Raw genomic sequence first — 25886 nt, forward strand, 5'->3', positions numbered from 1 at the left:
CCTACCTACCTACCTACCTACCTACCTACCTACCTACCTACCTACCTACCTACCTACCTACCTACCTACCTACCTACCTACCTACCTACCCAATCCATCCATCCATCCATCCATCCATCCATCCATCCTACCTACCTACCCAATCCATCCATCCATCCATCCATCCATCCATCCATCCATCCATCCATCCATCCATCCATCCATCCATCCATCCATCCATCCATCCATCCATCCATCCATCCCAGAATGTACAATTTCACATTAGTAAATAGTATAGTTGTCAAATATTGGGTAGCCAATAATTTTGGCCAATAACAGCATTTTAAAATCATATCAGATAATATGGATATCAGTTTTTCATTATCAGGTTTGTGCTAATATGCATGTTGCCTTCAAAATGAATGTAGAATGTAGAAGTCTAATGCCTTTGGCCTTTGCACAAAAGCTGGTCTATGTATTAAAGTTTTCTCAATTGCTTTAGGACGTTTCGAAAAATGTTGAGAGTTACTTAGGGCCGTAACCAATATGTGTTACTTTTTTTCTTTCGTTTTTCGTCTTTTAAACTTGTCCGGTTGTTTCCATTGTTATTTTGTTTATTAGTAGAAAGTTGCAGACAGAAAAGAAGTGCACCTAATATTGTGGATGAACGTGATTACCACTAGATATGATGCACCACTTGAGTTTAACCACAAGGTGTCAATGTTGTCTACAAATCAGTTTTCTTTAGATTGCGCCTCGTGCTTTCAAACGTTTTCTTTAATTGAAGACGTTGGGGACCTTTTTAATTCTGTACCGCAGTCATTTCTTATTTCGGATCAGCGTCTCTTGTCCTTTCGGTGTTTTACATTGCCAACCACTCTGTCGCTCAAATGGGTTTCCATAAAGGTACGCTGAGCCTATGAAAAGCCTCTGGCCACTCCCCTTTTATGAGTACCTTCATTACTCGGGTAGCGTCTGGGAACGAGCAGGGATTCTTCAGCACATTGTGCTGCTTTTTACCAAAAGATGCTTCCGTCTTTCATTTATTGACGATTTGTGTACATGGTGGAGGCTTGGTCGAGCCGACAGTGCCACAGTGGCATCAGCGGTCCGTGCCTCCTCCTCGTCACAGACGTTCTGACTGAACAGACGGTTGGCCGCAATGAGGAGAATAACGGGAAAGGCCAAGGATGAAACTTTGATAGAGCTGCAGAGCGCTGGAGACGCTCACACTGGAGGTAGGCCTATTTGTTTCGGCATCAGTGATGTTTATTCAGTCGTCTGCTTCTTTATTGATTTATGTCAGTGCCCGCTTCACATGGAAGCAATTATATACAGTAAAAGACGCTTTTACAACGTGAGCGTTTTGAAAGCCATAGTCTATAAACATTTCGTGGTCGTTTTAAACTTTCAATCATTTCTTAGTCATTTCTGTGCAAACGTGTCATTGTCCACGTGCACTTAGCGCTTTCTTTGAACAGAGACGACTCTTGATCACATTACGCAAAGTCGGAAAATGGATTGGATTGGTAGTTCGATGTGTGATAAAAAAAAAACAGCTGTTGGATGACCCTAGAAGACAATTCCAAAATTAAAACAAATTTTCAGATAGAGTAACAAAAGGTATCATAAAGTAAGTAAATGCAGAGGAAAACTCATTATTATAATATTTTTGTAATCATTGTTGGGAAAGTTGATTTTCTACATTAAAATTGCTGTTCACAAATTTTAAAATGAACTGTATTGTTCATAATTCAAAATTTTGAAGTAAAGTTCATGTTTCAAAAAATGAACTTTTGTAATTTATTTATTTATTTTTAACTTTTGTAGTTTTTTCTTCTCCCCAATAATTGCAGCTAGCTATTATTGACAGACTCGATATTAGAACCACAGACAGCAATTATTTTATCCACTTAAACACTGAAACTGTAAGATTCATCTTCATATTCAAATTCAAATCTGCATCAGTACTGACCTGTTTGTAAAACCCACTTAAATGTTGGTACTGGGTCAGTGTTCTGTCAGATTTTGTACCCCCTCAGAAAAAGCAACTTTGCAGTTATGCACTTGCACGTTATCTTACATACGGCCGCAAATGCAGCAATTCCAAAATAAACACTAAAAACTTTCTTTAGATAAAAGAATTATGTACTTATGTTTGGTTGACGCACAGGAAGAAAAGTTCTCTCTCACAGTGTGCCTTTAAAAATTTATTTAAGCCATATTCATATTGCAGATGTTTATTATGCAACATGTTTAAATATTATCCAATAATGCTAAATAAAGTCCGACTGAATGTAAAATAATGATTAATAAAAAGTCCAGAAAAGCTTGGGGAGCAAAAGCTGCCGTATTTGCAAAATAACACAGCCGGGACTTCCTTAGGCAGCTTCAGTTGGCAGGTTGGATAGTTTTCCGCAATTAATGTTTGTTTTTTTAATTTTGTCATTAGCCTATGGCTTTCTCATCAGTTTTGTCAGAAATTCTGAACTCATGAATGTGGTATACAGACTGCAAGTCCCATGATCACCCTGTATTTATAATGATACTGTCCAATAACCCATTACATAACCACATTAAGCCAGAGAAATAAAAAAAATCGTTAAATTAAAGAGAGAAAAAAACCCCCAGTAATGAAGCATTATTCATCCAAAGAGCATGAGTGCCCTGCCCTCTAGTAGAGAAAATAGTTCGCAGTTTGAGTAGAAAATACTGTAGTTCCTTCATAGTTCCTATTATGAAATCAAAAGGATCATATCTTCGGTTTTCCGTGGTCAATCGGTGCCAAATAAAAACTGGGAGAGAATTTTAAATCTGTGCCTTTGATTCATGTTAAGGGCAGCACCCTTTGTCAAATACTTCATTTGTCACAGGTCTTTAAAGACGCGTGATTGAATGGACTCGCGTGATCATGGAACGGCAAGCCTGCGTCTGATTGGTGTAATGGAGTCATGTGATTATTGTTCCGACGTCTCATTGGTGAAATTAGTAGCGCTACTCTAGGCAATATGATCGCTAGCAAAAAATGTAATAACTCTAATATCAAGAATAAAGAGGAAAAATGTAACGACTCTTGTGTAGCCCAAAGTAGCGGAGTAAGGCTAGCGTTTTTTCTTCACAAATCTACTCAAGTAAAAGTAAAAAGTATGGCATTGTAAAACTACTCAAGTAAATGTAACAGAGCACATGTAACGCTTTACTACCCACCTCTGGTAGTCGCATATGTTCTTTGCTGCACAACACCAGTATTTGACAATGAACGAGGTTATGAACGCTGCTCTCTGCTCACAACCGCTAGAATGAGCACGTTCACAGTAACGTTCATGAAACAAAAATATGATGCGATTATAGTTTAGCCCAAAATATAAACGTGTTAATGAATGATCTAGATCTGTCCCGACTAGTCGACGTTGTCGACGTCATCGATGACGTAAATCCGTCGACGGGCAAAACATACCGTCGACGGGTAATGACGGGTTAAAAAAAACAAAAAAAAACATGCGGATAAAGTTTAGAATGGCGGGCGCTCGCGATACAAGCGGTTGTTACTGGCACCCCCAAGGGTGCCGCTGTTATTTCAATGTGACCGGCGTTGTCAGATTGAGCAAAGAGGAAGAAAGTGGGCGAGCGAGCGAGAGAGAGGGAGCTAGATCGGTGAGTTGGAAAAGTGCGCGGGTAGCGCCGAGTTGACTGGTTTCATCCCTCACGTTTTTGTTTTGGTCAATAAAAGTATCCTTAAAGAGCCATCCGACGTCTCTCGGTGTTTTTATGCACGCCGCCGCCTTCCTGAGGAGGAAATCGGACGAACCCAGACGAACCGACGACAACGAGCCAAGTGAATCGCTGGCGAGGAGTTAAAAACACGTCCAATTTCCAAAAAAGAGCAGAGTTGGTAACACGTGAAAGCGGCATAAAGCCAAAAAAGCGGACCAGAATAGCCAGAGCCTGGAATTATTTCAAGGAAAATATGGAGAGTGTCACTTTGTGTACTCTTTGCTAAGCTGAGCTCGCATTCTACGGTAGCACGTCGGCTATGAACGAACACTTGAAGCGCCGTCACCCACGTGTAATTTTTGAAGACAACAAGAAACAACAAGCTAGCGGATTGTAAGTCCATACAATTTTCTAACGATTTTTTAAATGGAACTTGCCTTTATGTGCGTCGTATCAACATGCATTTTTATTTAATAAAATAATTAATATAATTATATATTTTTTAAATTTATTGTTAAATTTATTAGGATCATGGAAGCTCCCACTTGGGGAAAATATATACATATATCCTGTATATACATAATATAATAAAAAATATATTTGGAAACACCACTGGCCTGCTTACTGTAATCCATGACTGCACTGATGTTAGTTATTTAATATTATAAAGTTTTACATTTTGTAGTATACTATAAAATTAATACTATATATTTATTTTTTGTTACTGTGGGTATGTGTGCCTTTCATTCAAAATAATTGTGGTAATATTTCAGTGTGCCCTCTACTTTATTTATTTTCAGGTTAAAACAAACAAAAGTTGAACAGTTTTTCCCATCCCCAAAAATGCGGAATGCACACCAGAAAAAGCATCTGAACTCACACAAAGTATTCTGAAAATGGTTGTCCGGGACATTGCAATTCATTTTAACATTTAGAAATATATAGACAATGGCATACCACAAAAAGAGTAAGAATTGTTTTGACTCCTGTTAAGGAGGTGAAGTCACAGTGTTTCCGTTTACATTTTTTTGCTCTAGTTAATGCCAGCTGCATTTGACCTCATTGTTTATGATTTATTATTGGTATTTATGTTATTTATTTATACGTTAATAAAGAATTTAGGTGTTCCAAAATTTTTTTTTGTGAATTAATAAGCTTGAACAAAAAAATCATTATTACAGTAGTTAAAAAAAAAAAAATTATTAGATTAGTCGACTTATCATAAAAATAGTCGGCTGACTAATCGGGAGGAAGTTAGTCGTTTGGGACAGCCCTAGAATGATCGTTCATTGAACACATTTATGCACAACACTGTTTTTAATGCGATTTCTTCATTTTCGGTCAGGAGTCAATATATCTTAACTAAACCTCAAACCACATTCAGTGGTTGGAAACATTAGTGTCCATTAGGGACATTTTACTGTTACGTTCAGATGTTGTCTTGATGAAAAGTAATTGTTTTACCATTATTTCTGACCCAACAGCACTTGTTAAGTTTGTTGTGTTCTTGTATGGCTCAACATCATTATTATGACTCAACATTCACAAATAAAAGAATATTATAATACATATTACAATACATGCATATACCCAATATTCTGCCCGCATTCAACCGATAAGACCATTAGCGCTGTAACGTGTTTGAGAATAGTTGTATATTTATCCAAACCAAAGTAAATTAAAAAAAATAAACAAAATAAAATAAGATCTATTGATATTAGTGCTGCAACGAAGAATCGATTAACTCGAGTATTCGATTAGAAAAAATATTCAAATTAAATTTGGCTGCTTCGAGTATTCGTTTAATTAAAGTGGCATTGTAATGGTTTGTTTTGAAAGTGTTTGCATTTAGTTTAATTGATTTGGGTGGATACACGGCCCTCTAGTCTACCTCATTTCACATGGCTGAATCCATCTGCTCCCTGTTAAGACCAACATAAGCTAAGTTTTTGTTTGAGCTAATGTTTTTTTTTAATGCATTCGTAATTTAGTTTGTAGGTATATTTAGCCATTTATTGGTGGAATATGTGTCCGAACCATTTGTTAAGAGCATTGTAAAAAAAAGTTAGCACTTTATAGCAAATTGAGCTAACAAACTTTTTTTCTGTTCTTTTGTTGTAGATGAATCCTCATTTATTGTTATTTTTTTTAAACCGTTTGAGGCTCAGCTCAGATGATTTTTTTATGTTCCTTAACTGATTACTCGATTATTCGAACTAAAAAGTTAATCGATTAATCAACTACTAAAAATATTGATAGCTGCAGCCCTAATTAACATTCAATACAATAGTGCAAAAGACTAATTGCAGGAGGTTTGCTAATGTCTTTATGATCACCAACACATTTTGGTTAATGAAGTGCTTGTGAAACTCCTTCACAACAAGTAGTGAATGAAAAAAAGTTATGCTTTTTGAAAAGTAGGAGTCTTATTTGAGACAGGACTGATCTATTAATCAGACTGTGAAAGAATGAGTGAGGTACAAGCAGAAATAAAACAATATTGGGTCATGAACAGTTGTTCTTCTCTCCAGTATTTTTAATTCTTCCATACCCAGTGTTTGTAGTATAATGAATGTGAACAATAAGAAAAATTGCTGAAGATGAAGCCTCATTAACATGAGGAAATGTATTTACTTATGGGTACAAAAATTACATGATGATGAGGTCTTCTTTTGAAATGATGTATGTCAAATTTAGTGTATATTAGTTATCCAAATGTCCTCAAATCCCAGCAAAGCCTTTATTTAAAATCATCGTGTCGGATCACTTGGTGTCATTAGGTCTTCTCCTCAATAGAAACAGTAGACTGCTGCAAATAAATAAATAAAAACCCTTTGGGTCGCCCAAGCCACACCCATGTTATGATCTCGTGATCTCTCATTCACCACTGAGGAGTTAATTTTAGTTCCAATGGTTTGACCTCGTGAAGGAATTAGTTTCATATTGTTAATGAACATATCCAGACTGTCAGCGGGAACAAATAGCAGTCAGATTCATGCACACTTTTCTGACTGAACTGCAACATTTATAGAACTGAGCTTGTTAACCAACACAAAATTGCATTTATTGATGAGTGTTTAGTAAAGAGCTGTCTGTCTACATTGGGTCTGCAGTGCGTTGATAGACTGCACTTGTTGTGCATTGGCTTTGCTGGGGCTCTTATCAAAGTAGACCTACTGCCATATGCGAAAGGGCAGGAAGGAGTCTGTCGTCACTTTTTTCTGTCTCTGCTGTGACTATAGTACCTTTGTCACAGCTGCTCAAACAGACTTGACTGGCGGACTAAAGTGGTGGTGGTGCTTTAATGTTGAACACAATCTGTTATTGGATGCTATATTATTTGTTTAAAAGAGATACTAAATCAAATTTGTTCATTAGCAAATAATGCAGTGTTTATCAATATGTTTCATGCTCTTACATCTCCATAGTAAAGCCTATTTAAGGAGAACTAAATCCAAGTTGATGAAAAATTGGTTAGAATCGACAATAAGCCAATTCTCACACTTTTACTCAATTGGTGTCGCATAGCTATGTCTGCAAGCCTGAATTCATCCGTATTTGCACGTTTTTATTGACTTTATGTGTTATCTATGTGTAAATAGTTCCTTTCTTGTTCAGAGATAAATGTTGGAACTAGGCGAGAAGACGGACTTTTACCGGTGCACGAGCGGAGAAAATAGCCTCTCCGCCTCTGGCTTGATGGTAAACAGCAGCACAGTGGAGGTCACAAGAAAAAACTGGTTGTGCGACCAAAGTATTTTACGAAACCACTGAAAATGCACATGTATAGATTAGACATGTGCCGATTACCGGTTTCAAGGTATCGTGGTATGCCGTGGTATGAAAACATCACGGTTTCAAAACAGCAAAAAATTCCCGTCATACCATCCCTTCGGTATTAGCTATTTTATATATTCCAAAAGGCAGGGAGAAATCCGTCGCTTGCAGCTGCAAGGCTCAACCCTCCCCCACTAGTTGTCGCTCAGTGTTAGTGAGTTAACTGTGCTTCATGATGGCTGAAGGAGGTGAAACTCCTGAACTTTTTCCCCCCATCAAAGAAAACGAAATCGCTGTTATTGGAATATTTCTGCTACAGAAAGGTTACAGACGGCCGTGGCTTAGAAGAGGAGGGCCAACCGACATGTAAAACATGTTTGCGAATCGTGGATGCCGAGCAGGCAATACCTTCAATTTTAGGGGTGTGCCATCTTAGGCACCTCACGATTCGATTCGATTACGATTTACTCATTGATCATTGAAGAATGTTCACGGTATTTATGATGATCACGATTATCACGATTATCGATCCATCATACATTACTGATTAATAAAGTAGCCAAACAAATTTATGTCCATTATTTATTTAAAATATCCTAATGATTCAACAGGAACAATGGAAACATACCCGTACGACAAAATGCTGCCCTTTTTTTCACAAGAAAGTGCAAAAACATTAACCATTTTAAAGGTAGTACTTATTTCTCAACATGCCTATACAACATACAGCTGACCTTGAAATGCTCTTTTTCACAAGAAGGTGCAAAAACATTAGCTTTTTCAAAGGCAGTACTTATTTTCTCAACGATACAATAACATTTGCACTGGCGGAATGAACTCCGCCTTTTCTAGAAACAAACAAATTAAGTGTCTTTAGAAATAAGAATTCTCAATATACTGTTTTCACAGATTTCTGTACTGCTTCGCATGTTTGTAGTGTTACCGCTGTACTTAATCCTGGTTTTAAACATTCTGCATGTAGAGTAAGTTTTGTAGACCACCAAACAACGCACAAATTGACATGGAAATACATGTTAGCGAAGTCGCTAATGAGCATAGCGCTCGGCGCTAGCTAGTAATATCTCCAAAACAACAACAATAAAAACTAAACAGCACAAGAGGGTTCGTAGCAAAACACTCGGGACTTTTTCTAATTAACACGACTTGAATCTACTGCTGGACAACTGAAAGACAATGAGCAACGAACTATCTCTCTTTCCCTCTAGCTCTAAAAAATAACTTGCGCACAGAAGAGGACCCAAAGCACGACCGCCGGGTCCCTGCCTGTCTCATTCACAAAGTTATTTTCAAGTCTTTTGAACAGGAGTAAATCTCTCACTCAGTAACTTCAGCTGCATCCATTCATCATTACCTTGTCCGTCCGTTAAAGGTGTACGGGCGGCAGACGTGTCTTGAATTTCGTTCCGCTAGTAGCGGCTGTAATAAACTTATCAGGGAAAATCATCATTTTTGAACATTTATCAATTGTAATCGAATCGTGACGTGTCGAATCTCCCTGCATCTAATAATAGATGTTTTTGTCACACTGCTATTCAATATGATTTCGCATTTATACAAAATTAGAGGTTGGTAAACACTGTCATGAACGTTTCCCACCAGCTACAAGAGTCAACTTCAGCGTGTTTACTTTTTCTAGGGGTGGTGAAACATGTTCTTTTTTCATTTATTTTAATTTTATTTAGAATATCAAAGTTTTTTTAATAATTTATTTTAACTTAACATTATACTTATGTTCCAAAGTCCTGTTCAATGGATTTTTTTTTCTCAAAGTTAGACATTTTAGAGCTGTAATAGCGATACCGTGAAACCATGATATTTTGGCTTAAGGTTATCATACCGTCAGAATCTCATACGGCACATGCCTAGTATAGATTCAAATAACACTTTATTTATACAGTATACTGTAAGCTTAATGCGGCACATTTTAGAACAAGGAAGTAGCAACCTCTAGACCAGGGGTTTTCAACCCAGTCCTCAAGGCACACTGTGGGTCCTGGTTTTTGTTCCAGCCGATCCAGCAGAGACAGTTGAACCAATGAGGCTTCTGCTAAAACAAGCCACACCTGACTGCAATCAACTGATTGCACTTGTAAAACACCAGATTGGGGAAAAAGTGTTGTCATCTTGTTTGGTAAGAATGAAATCCTGCACCCACAGTCTGCCTTAGTGGAATAGGTTGGGGACCCCTGCTCTAGACAGCTTTACTCAGTGATCATAGGCCGGCTCCTGCCAGTGAGCAAGCTGAGAAAAGTGCCTTTCGGCTGGCTGGATAGTAAACAGCATTGTGGGGTGGAGGTTGTTGGGGGAAAAGTCAATCGAGAACCAGATGAGGAGGCTGACTTTTCCCAGTGAAAAAGCCAGCGGAAGTCCCTCTTAGAAAGGTGAATAGCAGTGGAGGGGGTGTGCTATAAAAAAGTGACAAATACAGCAACTAGTTGTGCTTTATTTATATACTGCATGCCTAATGCAGCACATTTTACAACCAGGAAGTGGCAGCCTCTCGATGGCTTTTCTCAGTAGTCAACGCTCCCAATATTAGTTACCGTGGAGGAAGAAGGAAAAGGGTAGGTACTTGCAACATAAGGCATGGTGTAATGCCACATAGTGCAAAATTTCAAAATGTACAATCTGCAGAACGATTTAATTTGCAAACGAGATTGCAATCAAATAACACACTTCAACCACATGCATTTCAAATTATCTTATGCATGAAACAGTTCAAAATATTGGAGAATGACTTTAGTTCCTGTTAAAGGTGAATTTTTATTTATTTTTTTTACACCCTGTGAGGCAGAAGCAGTGCCCGAAGCATTTGTCTATATGGCTAGATGTGTGAATTAGCCCTGTCTGTTGTCCTAAAAACACTCTCGTCAATGAAAATCCCGACACATCTTAAGAAATATTTTCCGTAAATGATGATACATTATTCCCCATATCTTGTATTGTTTTTGTGTGTGTACACCGGTACTTCAAAGCTGATCTCACTGTTCTGTCTGGATCCTGATGAAGTAATCTCCCTTTTGGAGCAGAGCCAGAACCAAAGAGTTGCTATGGAAACTCACCCTGTAATTTTATTACCCCTGTGATAGAGGCACGACACTATATAACACATGAAAGGCCATCTCTTACATCTCAGTCCCACTCACTGTCTGCACAGAAGTATTGGTTCGTGTGACGATCAAAATACTCACTTGAAAGTTATATGCTAAAACTTTGGTGTTTACTGTATAACCTTATGTGTAAGATAACTAGCAAATTTTAAGCCATTGAGTAATATTTAATGGATAACTGGGTTAATGTTGTTTGAAAGCAGAGTCATTGGGTATAAACATCCTAATGTGATTATAATAGGGCCTAATCTGCATCTGCCAGGGCTGCTTGGAAACAGTTTTAGACCTCACACACATCACGTCCTCACCACTATTTCAACTCTTGGAGGTTGTGTCTCTCAAAGATAAGGCAGTCTCTTCTCTTTCTTGTACATGACATTTTGGATGAAGGATTTATGCCCATGTTAAGGAAACCTATGAATGATGAAGGAAATTGTACTTGTGTGACAACAGTGTGGACGCTGTTGTCATTTACTGTAGCTGTACATTGATATTACGTGTTAAATATATGTGTTTTTATTCACATTAAATGTGAAATGCTTCAATGAAAATGGTTTATTACGGTTGCATGATGTTCTGGTCTATGGGACCCATTTTTTTCCCATTACTGAGAACATGCCCACAGGACTGAATACTTCCATTTTACACTTAACCATTTGGATCAATTTTCTTTATATAATTTACTACCCTGTTTAGAGTGATTCATCCAAACTAAAATACTAAGTTTATTACATGTGCTATAAAGTAATACTTTTATTTATTTTTTTGCTATAAAGTAACACTTGAAATTCTTGCGCATCGTCTTCTCTACTTTTGACTTAAGAGGAAGTTAAATCTGTTCCAAATGTTTTGTTATGACACAAGTGGTAGTTATGGAAGTGTGAGACATTAGTCCTGTCTAAAAATAAAGTGATTCCTGGGTGAACAAATAATGTACACGTTTTCAGACATGTTTCATGCACAAATAATGTACACGTTATCAGACATGTTTCATGCTTGCTTAAATCATGTATGTGTGTGCTAAAAAAAAATAATACGAGAATAAATCTTTACAGGCCTGCTGACAATAAATGTATCTGTAAAATCAACACCAAGATTTTGTATCGATTCAAGTCCTTAGCACTGCTAAATGTGTGTTCAATATTAAAGTATAATTTAAGTCAAGGAAGGCACTGTAATGACTGGTTCGCACGTTGCCTAACAGTTTTGGTATCTAGGATTATATCCCGGGCTCTGGACTCCCTGGGTGGAGTTTGCGTGGTCTCCCTGCGCCCTCATGTGTTTTCTCTTGGGAACTCTGGTTTCCCCCTACGGACTAAATGCATTGTAGGTTGATTGAACACTACTGGTAATAGATGTGATTGTGAAGGGTGTTTTTCTATACGGTATGTGCCATGTTATAGGCTGACAACCAGTTAAGGGCAGCATGTACCCAGCCCATAGCCCATAGTTAGCTAGGATAAACTCCAGCACTCCTGCAACCCTTGTGAAGATGATGAATGAATGCTAAGCTTCTGTGCAAAAGTCCCAATGTAATTCCATTAGGGATAAAAATTGTTGCTAAAAATTCTGTTTTTTCTTTTAATTTGTCCAAGCTTACCTGAGGCACTTTTTCAAGTGAGACCCTTGTACCAATGTCCACCAGCATTAAAACAAGGTTGTTTACTTCTTACTGATGACATTCTAATGTTTATATCTGCTCCTTGAAGATGGTCCTGCCGTGCTGACTGCATTTAGGATGAACCTGCACACAGGTACGGGCAGATCTGAGGCTTAATGTGATGCCTGTCTGTCCGTTCTTTCATTAATTTCCTCCACTTGTCTCATTTCATATACTTGTTCCCATAACGCCAAGCTCTGTTAAGTAGTTAAGCATATCTTTGCTTCTGTTTGGCCGTTAGTTCGCCACTGGTATGTGTGCTAATCACACCCAGAAGTGTCTTTCCCTGTTTGCTTTTTCAGCCTCCATGTTGACCCTTGTGCAGGTTGTACAGTGTGCTCTGTTCATGGGTAAAGTGGCTCATCTGCACTGATGCATGCACAGTAGTCAGGCATGCTAACATGAACAATGAGATGATCAAAGATTTTCAACCATCAAAAGATTTGTTAGTGTTTACATTAACAAATGTGGTCACACACCCGTTAATGCTCTTTCATCCATTTCCACCATTTGTTGCCAAGCTGTCCAGGATAACATACAGTATTTATTCCACATTTACAGAAAAGGAGGCAACTTGATCTGAATACAGGCCACTGATTGAGGCGACCCACACCTTTATTATAACACTGTAATATATACTGTATATGTAGTAATATTGCTCCAGTCTCCTTCCCTCCCTTCTCTCACAAATAAGCTGATGACAGTTAAGGGTAATATTTGAGTAAGAAAAATGTAAATTAAAAAGATTAAAAGACAACATCCAATTGTTGATGATTCAAAAAACTAATCTTGGCATAAGATAAGAGTTTGGATAAGAGTTGCTATGTTTTGTGGTAAATGTTAGACATAAAAATGCAACAGCTAATTGAGTTTGTTAAAATTTAAGGTTGTTTTTGTTGCCTGTAGGTAAAGTATGTGGTGCATTTTAACTAAATCTAAGGGAAAATAATATTGACAGTGTGTGGCTCCGCTTAAAATTTACTCCAGACGAGCTAACGACCTTTATAAATGTTTTACCTTGAGGGAATTCCATTATTTCTCCACATCATTCTTTATTTTGAAGGCAGAAGGAGAGTAAGCACTCAGCCTGTAAAAACATTGGGCATTTGATGTATGTGGCTTTAGCTGAAAAGAGCTCAAGAAATTTGAAAAAAAAATTAAATTCCAGCATAGGAGAAAAAACATACTGTGGTGAGCAGCAACTGTGTGTAAAGCAAGGATGTAGGTTTGGTCTCAATATTGGTGGGGATGTTATAACAGCATAACCTATGTGTACATTTTTTACTGGGGACGGGACATTAATTAGACCAAACAGATTGGGTGAACGGGGGTCAGGGATACATTTCTCACGAATATGAACTTAATTAATTGATAGGCAAAATAATTAATGCAAAACAAATCTATATTGCACTATACTAACTTTTATGCGTATTGGTTCAGGTGATAACACCATTCGATTTAATCCTTTGTTTTCAAAACCTACTAAAGAAACGTTTTTGAAAACTTCCGGAATAAATGTCTGGATTTTATTAGCAAATTTAAATCGCAATATATGAACATAACTTCAATGATATTAACATACTCAATAGATACAAACTTCTCTCAACTATCCAGGAATGCAAAAAAAAAAAAAAGCATTTGTTTTAAGACCACTCAACATTTGTCGAAATAAATACATTAATTAAATATAACTGAAAAAACTTCTTGCGGTATAAAAAAAAATAAAAATAAATAAATAAAAAAAAATAAAATAAAAACATAAAAATTAAGCCTTCCTTCAGTTAAAACACTACTGCTTTTGTCCACAAGCACAGCCAATCTAAAAAAAAGAAAACTTTTTACCTCGATTATGAATAATGTATATGATTATTTGAACAAAAATGTCTTTATAGGCTGCAAGTAAAAATATTTTTAAATAAAATAATGTAATAAATTAATCAACACCTTTTAAACACAAGTCATCAGCCAATCACATGTGCGTTTGAGAGGGGAAAAAATGGACCGGCACATTCAGCAAGTGAAAACAGGTAAATGTAAGTCTGAACATCATGAAAATAATTCACTTAATAATGGTATGATCAATTATGTCCTTACAAAACATATGGGAAGACAATCTAAAAGACCTACAGTTGTGGTCAAAAGTTTACATACACTTGTGAAGAACATAATGTCATGGCTCTCTTGAGTTTCCAGTTATTTCTACAACTCTTGTTTTTTCTCTGATAGAGTGATTGGAACAGATACTTCTTTGTCACAAAAAAACATTCATGAAGTTTGGTTCTTTTGTGACTTTATTATGGGTGAACAGAAAAAAATGATCAAATCTGCTGGGTCAAAAATATACATACAGCAGCGCTAATATTTAGTAACATGTCCCTTGGCCATTTTCACTTCAATTAGGCGCTTTTGGTAGCCATCCACAAGCTTCTGGCAAGCTTCTGGTTGAATCTTTGAACACTCCTTTTGACAGAATTGGTGCAGTTCAGTTAAATTTGATGTCTTTCTGACATGGACTTGTTTCTTCAGCATTGTCCACAAGTTCAAGTCAGGACTTTGGGAAGGACATTCGAAAACCTTAATTCTAGCCTGATTTAGCCATTCCATTACCATTTTTGATGTGTGTTTGGGGTCATTGTCCCGTTGAAACACCCAACTGCGCCCAAGACCCAATCTTCGGGCTGATGACGTTAGGTTGTCTTGAAGAATTTGAAGGTAATCCTCCTTCTTCATTATCCCATTTACTCTCTGTAAAGCACTAAAGCACCAGTTCCATTGGCAGCAAAACAGCCCCACAGCATAATACTGCCACCACTGTACTTGACGGTAGGCATGGTGTACTTGGTGTTAAAGGCCTCACCCTTTCTCCTCCAAGCATATTGCTGGGCATTGTGGCCAAACAGCTCGATTTTTGTTTCGTCTGACCACAGAACCTTCCTCCAGAAGGTCTTATCTTTGTCCATGTGATCAGCAGCAAACTTCAGTCGAGCCTTAAGGTGCCGCTTTTGGAGCAAGGGCTTCCTTCTTGCACGGCAGCCTCTCAGTCCACGGAGATGCAAAACACGCTTGACTGTGGACACTGTCACCTGTGTTCCAGCAGCTTCTAATTCTTGGCAGATCTGCTTTTTGGTGATTCTCGGTTGAATCTTCACCCTCTTGACCAATTTTCTCTCAGCAGCAGGTGATAGCTTGCGTTTTCTTCCTGATCGTGGCAGTGACAAAACAGTGCCATGCACTTTATACTTACAAACAATTGTTTGCACTGTTGCTCTTGGGACCTGCAGCTGCTTTGAAATGGCTCCAAGTGACGTTCCTGACTTGTTCAAGTCAATGATTGTTCAAGTCAATAATTACTCACAAGAAATTGATAATTCGTGTTCCTGTATGTATATTTTTGACCCAGCAGATTTGATCACTTTTTCTGTTAACCCATAATAAAGTCATAAAAGAACCAAACTTCATGAATGTTTTTTGTGACAAAGAAGTATCTGTTCCAATCACTCTATCGGAGAAAAATCAGAGTTGTAGAAATAACTGGAAACTCAAGATAGCCATGACATTATGTCCTTCACAAGTGTATGTAAACTTTTGACCACAACTGTATATAACTGAACTCCCCTTATATAATACAAATATGGTTGCTTAAAAGTTGGTGGGGACAATTGGAGCATCCTGAAAAGTTGGTAGTGTTATGTCCATACCGTCCCTATGCAAACCTACGCCCTTGGTGTAAGGCATATCATTCAAACATAGTTCCTATTAAAATTCAGTTTAAATACTGTAGTTAATATACAGGGGACTCAAGGACACTTGTAATAATGCTTAACTTCACTGTCAAATGGTATGTTAAATCAAACAATTGTTACCTAAACTATAATTTTTGGACTATAAAATGCTATAATTTTTGGGTTATAAAATGCTAATTTCCCTTTCCTCTTTGAACCCTGCAGTTTACGGTCCAGTACGGTTTATGTATGAACAAATACTGTTTTCTTGTAAAGTTTGGTTGGTGAGGCTTTAATATAGTCAGACTTAACAATCCAAAAATTACAGTAAATATAAAACTACTAATTAGAAACAGAAATCTAATGAAAACTCAATGTGTAGAAAACTAAAACCAAAATATCCATATGCAGCATTTTCAAATGTCTAATGTTCTTCACCATAATTCAGGGATGAAGCATGTACTAATTATGCTCTTTGACATAATTCTTTCAGGGAGATAGGGCGCATGTATTGTAGAAATAGTTGATTTCATGGCAGTTTTTTTAAAGAGCACTTTTAATAGTACTTAAAGATGACTACACTGAAAGGTAATCACATCAAAAACAATGAACTACTGTTGCACGATAATTATTGGTCCGATAATTATCCGTCCGATAATAGGAATTATGATGTCATCCCAATAAATCCAATAACATTATTAATAGGACCGATTATATATACTGTAATATTTTTGGCACGGTGTCGGTGGATTGGCATGTGTGCATTTATAAATCAAGCGCTCCCTTTCTGTTACATCACACTGAAGTGTGCCGCACGGCTGGCGAGAAAAGAAAAGGTGGATTGGGATGTGTGCGTTTGTAAATCAAGCATTCCCTTTCTGTGACGTCACGCTCAAGTGTGCCGCACGGCTGGCGAGAAACACATCTTAATAAACCACTTAAAAGATGACAATCGCTTCGATGGTGTTTTGAAAGAGTACGAGGACGTGCAAGCTGCGAATGAAGCTGCCCATCCAATTCCAAAGCCAATTCCAAAGCCAGTTTATAAACCGGGGTTGTACAATTTAACGAGGCCTTTGAAAAGTTTCACAAAGATGATCACAGAAATGATGGCACTAGACAACCAACCCTTTTCCCTCGTGGAAGACATAGGATTCAGGCGGCATACTTCGCCATTTGGAGCCAGGTTCATCATTCCAAGCCGCCGCCACTTTTTAAATGAATGTTTATCGGCAAAGTATAATGAGATTGCCACACGCTTCCATACTTCGATCGGCAATCATGCACGGCACGTAGGTTTTCACCCCGGACATACAGTATAGACATGTAATGTTAGTCCTTGGTAGGATTTCGTACTATGCAGAGAAGAAACCTCATACTTTATTGAAAACAGGCTCACTCACTGCCGTTTATATTGATTATTATAAGGCCAGCCATTAATCCTTTTTGTTCTACCATATTTTTGTTATGAGGAATGAGTGATGAACCTTACTCTATAAAGTTTGCATTTTACAGTGTTAGTTATAAGTTAGTAAGTTATTGAGAGGCCTTTTGGTTATTGATAGGCTTGCTGTCCTAAGGTCAGGTTAAGAAAGTTGTTTCATGGACCAAGTCCACAACAGTCTCCTCTCCTGCGGCACCAAATATTTTTATCTGATGACAAAGCACAATACCTGTTAGGTTTATGTTTTAGTTCAGTGCTCATTGTTCAGGAAACACATCTTCAATTATATTGACGAATTGAATGTGATTGACTCTAATTATATTTGTTTGAAAAAATAAATATTGGCACTTTATTTGAAGTCAAGACTGTTCGTGTCTTTGTTTTGTTCATTATAATAATGTTCATGTAATATGAAAAGTCTGGTTAGGTCCAAGGCAAATCAATGTTGAATCCACCACTATTTTTTTTTTTAAACCTCCAGGTCTTCAAAAACTAGGGTGAATATACATTTTAAAAGTTATATATTTATTATCGGTTATCAATATCGGTATTGGCTTTGAGGAGCAGAATTTTTTTTTTATATCTGTATCGGGTTTCAAAAAATGGATATCGTGCACCCCGACATTGAACCAATAAATTACTAAAATAAACTATTATGAATAGAATAAAAAGCCAAATGGATTATTTCAGAGATTAAAAACGGACTTGAACAGGTAATTTTTTATTAGTTCATTTGTTCTTTTGTATCATACTTTTTTCATGTAATGAATCACGTTTTTAAATCGTTCTAAGCTCGACTAAATCACTTCATTAAAATTTATGATGATGTAAAACCAGAATGAATTAAGAGTCAAATACAATTGAATCACGCAATATGCTTGACCTAACCGTTAATACCCGTAATTAAGTGGAGAATGGAACATAAGGCGAAATTTTTTTTTAAATGTGGAACCCTGCCTTTCGAGCAAGACAATGTCCGAAAGCGAAAGTGATACCAACAGTTGGCCAATAGGAGAGCAGGATCATGATACTAAGCACGATGGGAAAGGTTCTGACCAATGGGGCATCAGGATCATTATACTGAACATGATGGAAAAGATACAGTGCGTGTAAGAATTGTCAGCTCTAAAATAACTAATGATTTGTCGTGAGCTAAAAAGATGGGGATCAAGCAAAAAAGATGGGGATGAAGACATCTTCACATCTCTTATATTTTACAGGAGCAAAATGCTGGGGTAAAATCTGTGGTCGCACTCGTGCTCCCGTTCTTTTTTCTCGACACCAACAAATTATTTTTAGGAGCAAATGCAGGTAAAACGCTCGCACAGTACAGCTTTGTCATGGTACTGTACATGATGGGAAAGATTCTCTCGAAAAGGGCAGCAGGAACCTACGGTGCGTTTATGAAGCGACTTTTGTATTATTAGGCGAAAACACATCTTTACACATCTTTACACATCTTTTAATTTAATGAAATTTTTGGGGTATTTAACTGAAGCTTTCATATCTCGAGGTCCCACTGTATCTGTTCCATATATATTGGTAGTTTGTCAGGATGAAATGATCTAAATATTTCAGGTCCTATTTTCTTTGACTGCGCCCGAGTGTTTCAGAATAAAACGCGACTAGTGCAGTGAGGGTGTGTCCTAGCGGACATGCCTGGTGCTTGTGACAATTTTGTGGATGAATGGGACACTTTTACGACAGTTTCGAAGAAGAGGTCTATGTTTAGGCGTAGACTGCTGGTCTTGTGAATGAGATGCAGGTTGAGAGATATGCAACCCACCCTGTGATGTGTGTGACGCAGTGCTGTGTGACGAAGGAGATCGATGTGTTTCATTTATACTGCATACTAATGCATAACTGCTATTTACTATATTTCTAAAATCGTCCCACTGGCCACAAAACACTTGAAGTGTAATTGCAGGGTGTTGCGGTCACAAAAAGGCACAAGCTATTGGGGAGAAAGGTAGTCTCCAAGTGCCAGTTTTAACTGTGCTCAAATATGATCGGCTATGTCGAATATTAAGAAGTTGTTGCAAATATAGCATTATGTTTTTATGCAAGTTTACTCCCAGCTGTACAAGTTTAGCCTTAAACTGTTCTTTCGCAGTAACACCAAGCATTAAAAAGAGCCCTATACGTCGATAAATTCCTCTGAGTATTTGATGAAGTCCGACAAATCGGCTGTCAAGTTTTGTCGCCGGGAGCAACAGAGAGCAATGTAGTAGAAAACTGTGAAAATATCTTCCTGTAAAATACGTCTAGCCACCCTTCCTTAGCCTTAAATTGCTTTTCCGTCGAGGCAACAAGGATCTTTACATTACAACAGTTCAGGATAGCTCTCCTTACAAAAGCTGACTTTGAAACGCGATCATAAGGAAACTAATCCCTCAGAGTGCACGCTGTTACACTTGGTAACTCAAAGTGCTGTTGTGTAATGGAGCAGTTATGCTTAGTAGCTAGACCCTCTGAATACTACCAAAGTGGCAATATCACCATTAGACTACGGGCCCTAAACAAAATAGGATGAACAAAAATGTTAGCTTTGTCACAAGAAAGCATGAAGTTTGTTAGCCTGTAAAAATTCTAAGTAAGCAGCTTCGTTATTGAAAGCACAGTAGCTCACCATATTGAATCAGTTATTGACTTTGATCAAGTTTGTTAGCCTGTAAAAATTCTAAGTAAGCAGCTCCGTTATTGAAAGCACAGTAGCTCACCATTTTGAATCAGTTATTGACTTTGATCTGTCATCGACACACTGTTGGCCCTTTGCTTCTATTTGCTCAACTTGGATAACTGTTTACGTGTCATGTGTGTTAAAAAAAAAAAAAACAAAAAAAAAACAGGACGATGAAAGATATTGGAGTCAAAAATACAACCTCAGCCTCCGAGCTGACACTTCTCTTAAAATCCCAGAGATATGTTTTTATTCTGCTATTATTATTATTATTTTTTTTTTTTTGTGTGGTTACCATCAGGGATTTTTCTGCTCTTATTGATAATGCGTTTTTTTGAATTGGCTCCCGGTGCTGTCAAACATCTTTGCACCCAATTAGAGGTTTCCCCCCGAAGAAGGTAGAGGATTGTCCTCCAAGGGCTGAGTTCACGTGGGACTTCTGGCACCGCAGAGATGCACACTGTATGCCCAGCTCCTCCCCCTTGCTGTCTTCATGCACGTTCCAACCTCCCCCACAGGAAGTGCTATGTTCCCACCATTCAGGAATAAAAGAGAATCAAGCAGCATCTGCCACGCTGCCCTGCTGGAATGCAGTGTCATTGAATTACAGACAGACAGGAGCATGTGTGCATTACAGATCACAGATCAGTACTTTTGATAATGACATTACCAAAATGACTGACTGGGCATCAATAGATCCCCTCTGAACAAAAGGACCAAGATTTATTGTGACCATATTATATTCTCTGAGAGGCACATGCAGCCATATTGAACAGGTGGTAATTCTTAGAGGAGCTTTAACCTCATTTAAACACAACAGTTGCTTTAAATAGACTGAAAAGGCACTCAAAGATCACAGACCTCCCCCGCCATAGCTGATATTCGAATTTCAGTTGAAATCAAAATGTCTCACATCTGAGAAAATGTTTCACCCAGAATTTAATTACATGTTCTCTTGTAGAAACAGAATACATCAAGTTACAAGATGCACTTTAAATATAGACAGATAGATACCATATACAAATGACATGTAAAGTGTAGTATTAGGTAGGATTATCAGTAATAAATCCAATAAATAAATAAATCCAGTCATGTTTTTTTATTTTGATTTTTTTTTAAATGTTGACTTTTGTTTAGTGATGATTGCTTTTATCTTGGCTCAGGAATCGTAGAGCAAGTAGTACTAAAGGCACGCAAGTAAAAGCCCATGTACACACAAGGAAGAGCACACCTGCGCACACGAAGAAGTCGCGCAGCCGAGTGCAAGAGGAGGGAAAGATTACAGCTGCAAGCCTGCGCGCGTGTGTGTTGCTTGTGAATCATCCACAGAGGCAACACCTGTATTTAATACTTTTCGTACAGTTGATTGTGCATTTTCAATTGTGGTTGAATACTTAGTGCGAGTTTGTGATTGTTTTTGATGATGTCATGTGCGGACGCTAATTGATACATGCTTATCGTTTGTGTTGATTGTTATTGCTGTATCAGTAGCTAGTTGTAAATGCAAATTCGAATTGTTATTACTGAAGATGAAACTGATTTAATTTATTTTTTATTTTAGTTTCATTCTGTAAGTGCTGATGTCATGAGCAGCTGAATAAAGTCAGCAATCCACATGGACGTCTGGCATCGTCATTTTGGAGCTTAGCTCGCTGTCTAGCTAAGACTTAGCTCCAACATCTTGGCGAGCACAGTGCAATGATGTATAATACATGTTTTTGGATAGTTAGGTTTAGGTGCTTAACGGCTTAGTTGCGACTTAAGCGGAAATTCAGGTTATGTCGCCGGTGTAGGAACAGAATTCGGTCGTAACCCGGGGACTATCTGTATGCGTAGTATTTTTTATATGGACCAGATAAAGCTTTCAAATGTAAAGAAATCTGAATTTTCTGTTCATTATTTGTGGGATAATGTTATTCATTTTACATTTCAAATAGTGAATTGAAATAAAACTATCTGCTCTGTGTTATAGTTCTGTATTTTTCCACTGAGTGAAAACCTTGTTAGGATTCTTGTTGATGGTATGTGTGTAGTGCATTACAATAAATCCAAAAAAGGGCATTCATTTTTAGTCTCATAATGCTGTCATAGAAAGAGCTTTTAAAGTCATAAGAACATCTATGAAATACAGTGTATCACAAAAGTGAGTACACCCCTCGCATTTCTCCAGACATTTAAGTATATCTTTTCATGGAACAACACTGACAAAATGACACTTTGACACAATGAAAAATAGTCTGTGTGCAGCTTATATAGTAGACTTAATTTATTTCCCCTCAAAATAACTCAAAATATAGCCATTAATATCTAAACCCCTGGCAACAAAAGTGAGTACACCCCTTAGAAACTATGTACATCCCTAAATGTCCAAATTGAGTACGGCTTGTCATTTTCTCTCCAAAATGTCATGTGACTTGTTACAGGAGTGCTGTCAGCATTGCTGCAGAGATTGAAGAAGTGGGGGGTCAGCCTGTTAGTGGTCAGACCATACACCGCACTCTACATCAAATTAGTGTGCATGGCTGTCACCCTAGGAGGAAGCCTCTTCTGGAGATGGTACACAAGAAAGCCCGCCCGTCTCATCAGACCATCAAATTGGTGGGCATGGCTGTCACCCCAGGAGGAAGCCTCTTCTGAAGACGTTACACAAGAAAGCCCGCCCGTCTCATCAGACTATAGGACAGGTTCCAGTAATCCATGTGGTTTGTTGACATGTCTTCAGCAAACTGTTTGCGGGCTTTCTTGTGTACCGTCTTCCTCGTGGTGTGACAGCCATACACACCATTTTGATGTAGAGTGCGGCGTATGGTCTGACCACTAACAGGCTGACCGCCCACCTCTTCAATCTCTGCAGCAATGCTGACAACACCCCTGTAACGAGTCACATGACATTTTGGAGGGAAAATGACAAGCAGTACTCAATTTGGACATTTAGGGATGTACGTAGTTTCTAAGGGGTGCACTCACTTTTGTTGCCAAGGGTTTAGATATTAATGGCTATATTTTGAGTTATTTTGAGGGGAAATAAATTAACTACTACTTTACATTGTGACAATTTTTTTTCAGTGTTGTTCCATGAAAAATATACTTAAATATCCGCAGAAATGCGAGGGGTGTACTCACTTTTGTGATACACTTTACTGTATGTTACATGAAATGTGTGACTCTACCCATTTATTTTCCAGATGAAAATGGTGGAAATGATGTTAATTCACTCTCAGAGAGAGCAACCCTCCCAGGACACACTGAGGTATGATACAGCGCATTACTTTATACAGGCACCATTTTATTCCTAATTTTTCTCTTTATCTAAGATGTTAAAGATAGAACAGTGATGGCGAACACAAGCTGTTATGTTATCATGGCAGCATCTGAACACACAGAATGCATAACAACATTCAAATAAGTTTGTTCTTCTGATGTTCTTCATAGAGCTTTTCAGGGAATCTGCATATTGCACCAACACTGTCACGATCTGGAGTTGACCCAGACACAAATAAGTATTGTCAAAATTATCTAGAACTATCGACGTATCAATACTGAAATGTTGATGTTGTATCCAGATATGATATTTGATTGCAAAAGTATCAATACTCAGCCCATCTGGTTGCCGCAGCGTCTTTTATTTATTTTATTTTTTTGTTTGTTTTTTGCACTACTACAGAATCACAATTAATCACAAATTTGTTGTGAAGTGGAGAATTTGATTTTGCACTTCTCTTGATTTTAATGGTAATGGAGGATATTTTAACTTGAACTTTAATTTTGGTGTCCTAATTTTATTAAGCATGAATTGATTAGTCATGTCTAGAAAGTGAGGCATAATTAAAAAGGCAATTAATTGTTAGTTTTTGCCTAATACAGTTGCATATCTATCGGTCAACCAGCCCCCCATTTTGATTAAAAATGGCTAAAAATAGTGTCAATCCTTTCTGCTATTCAGCGCCGATTTGTGCTGTTAAAAATTTTTTTTGCTGCTATCGTTTTTGAGATATTGAGATATTATCTTAATTTAAATTGATGACATCATGCAGCCCCCCCATCTACTGCAAAATGGACCAATCGTTTATGCTACTTTTGTGTTCGTTTGTGCTGTAAAAATGTTCGTTTGTGCTGCTATCATTATATTGATGTTAAGATATTCATTTTGAGTGATGACTTCAATCGCACCTTTTTATATCCAACTCCTGCGGCTGACGGAGTGTACTAACTCTCCCAATAACAGAGGGGTGTGCCAACAACCAGCGCAAATGTAGCACAAACAAATGGCACTCTTCCAAGTCCATTTTACAGTAAGTGGGGGGCTTGAGATATTAATTTTGAGTGATGACGTGACTCGCAGACTTCAGATTGACCTACAAAAGAATTGTTAATATCGCAAAAACAATAGCAGCAAAATCGAAAAATTTCTCAGCACAAATGAGCACAAACAAATGACATAGATTTTTAAAATAAATTTGTGTATGATAGGGGGGCAACTTCACGGAGGTAAGAATGCAGTCAGATCATTTTTGTTCTAATATATTTGTGGTATTCATATCTACTAGTAGTAGACATTGTGACATGGTGGTGTAATTTGTCATATCATTTAAATTGTGCTATTATAGTGGAAGACTACTGACTCTCAATTTGCTCGTGCAGCATATGTTTAGATGGCCTTTTACTGACTTGTTGCCCTCATTGTGGAATCACAAGATCTCACTTGTTCAAGGAGTGCTTGTTATTCCCTTACAAGAGGACACAGCGACCATTTATGCTCTGGTGGGAGCCAGCTGTGTATGTTCATCTTTACTACAGCCCACTAATGGAACATTTAATCAGTGCTACTCTGTCAGCTCTTATAATGCTCAAGCACTATATCACGTAAATTTAAACTTCCACTCGTAGGCAGCTTAATAACAATTCTTATTAGAAGACGTATTGGAGGATGTGGTACTTTGATAAACAAGCCAAGAAGAGTTTTTGAAACTACCTTAGTTAGTGTTCCATGTAATGAACTCTATATGTCTTTTATTCATGCATTTTCATTCCACTTCATCCGTTATTTTAAAAATCAATTTCAATAATTTGTTGAGGACTGCACTGAAATATGTCCAGTAAGCTACTCTTTCATGTGTGCTTTGTACAACATATAACATTTGAGTTAGTATGTAGAAAGCTTTACACTGACGCAACTGCTCACAGAAACTGTGAAATACTGCAACATAAGCATGAAAGATGAGTTATGAAAAGCATTACATTGCTACCGTTTAGGATTACACTATGTTGTTTATAAGAAGCACAAGGAACCGTGTTTGTGCCATTATTTATAAAATGGTATTTGAAAGAAACAAAAACGGTTAAATCAGAGATGAAATGAACACCACAGTAATAAAATTACTACCAAAATCAGGGCGGGATGCCACCCAACAAGCAAACTATCGACCAATATCATTTATAAACGCAGATATTAAAATCAATGCAAATGCCTTAGCTGCAAGACAAGAAAAAACATTTCCCCACCATCATAGCTCATGACCAACAATGTCAAATGGCTATAACCTAATTAATTTGGTACAGCGTATAAAAGAGTATAATTGTTCTATCATTAAATGTTGAAAAAGCATTAGATACATTAAATTTGATCTTTATCTTTACAGTAATTAAGAAATGTGTTATTGTATAAATTCTTGTTCACTAGATTACATTTTTGTGGCTAAGGCAACAGTCATATGGGATCATATGACAAAGTATCAAAACGTTTTTATCTCCAAAGAGGTACTGGCCATGCTTGCACACT

General features: G+C 37.5%; 1 protein-coding gene across 3 annotated transcripts in view; it reads left to right on the forward strand.

Annotated features, from left to right (window-relative positions):
* Window positions 1–804: 804 nt before the first annotated feature.
* The window catches only part of ano5b (anoctamin 5b), a 44066-nt gene continuing 18984 nt past the window's right edge, over window positions 805–25886 (forward strand). The window contains exons 1-4 of one of the 3 annotated variants that reach the window (XM_057839743.1): window positions 806–1217; window positions 12197–12218; window positions 12311–12355; window positions 23293–23357. In XM_057839743.1, coding sequence (XP_057695726.1) covers window positions 12340–12355; window positions 23293–23357 — 81 coding nt within the window. In that variant the 5' untranslated portion in view covers window positions 806–1217; window positions 12197–12218; window positions 12311–12339. Of the gene's footprint in view, window positions 1218–12196; window positions 12219–12310; window positions 12356–23292; window positions 23358–25886 lie in introns of all 3 variants that reach the window. The other 2 variants (XM_057839725.1, XM_057839734.1) reach the window with 2 other exon arrangements.

Source organism: Corythoichthys intestinalis, chromosome 1 (assembly GCF_030265065.1).
Source record: "Corythoichthys intestinalis isolate RoL2023-P3 chromosome 1, ASM3026506v1, whole genome shotgun sequence".
Classification (NCBI taxonomy): Eukaryota; Metazoa; Chordata; class Actinopteri; order Syngnathiformes; family Syngnathidae; genus Corythoichthys; species Corythoichthys intestinalis.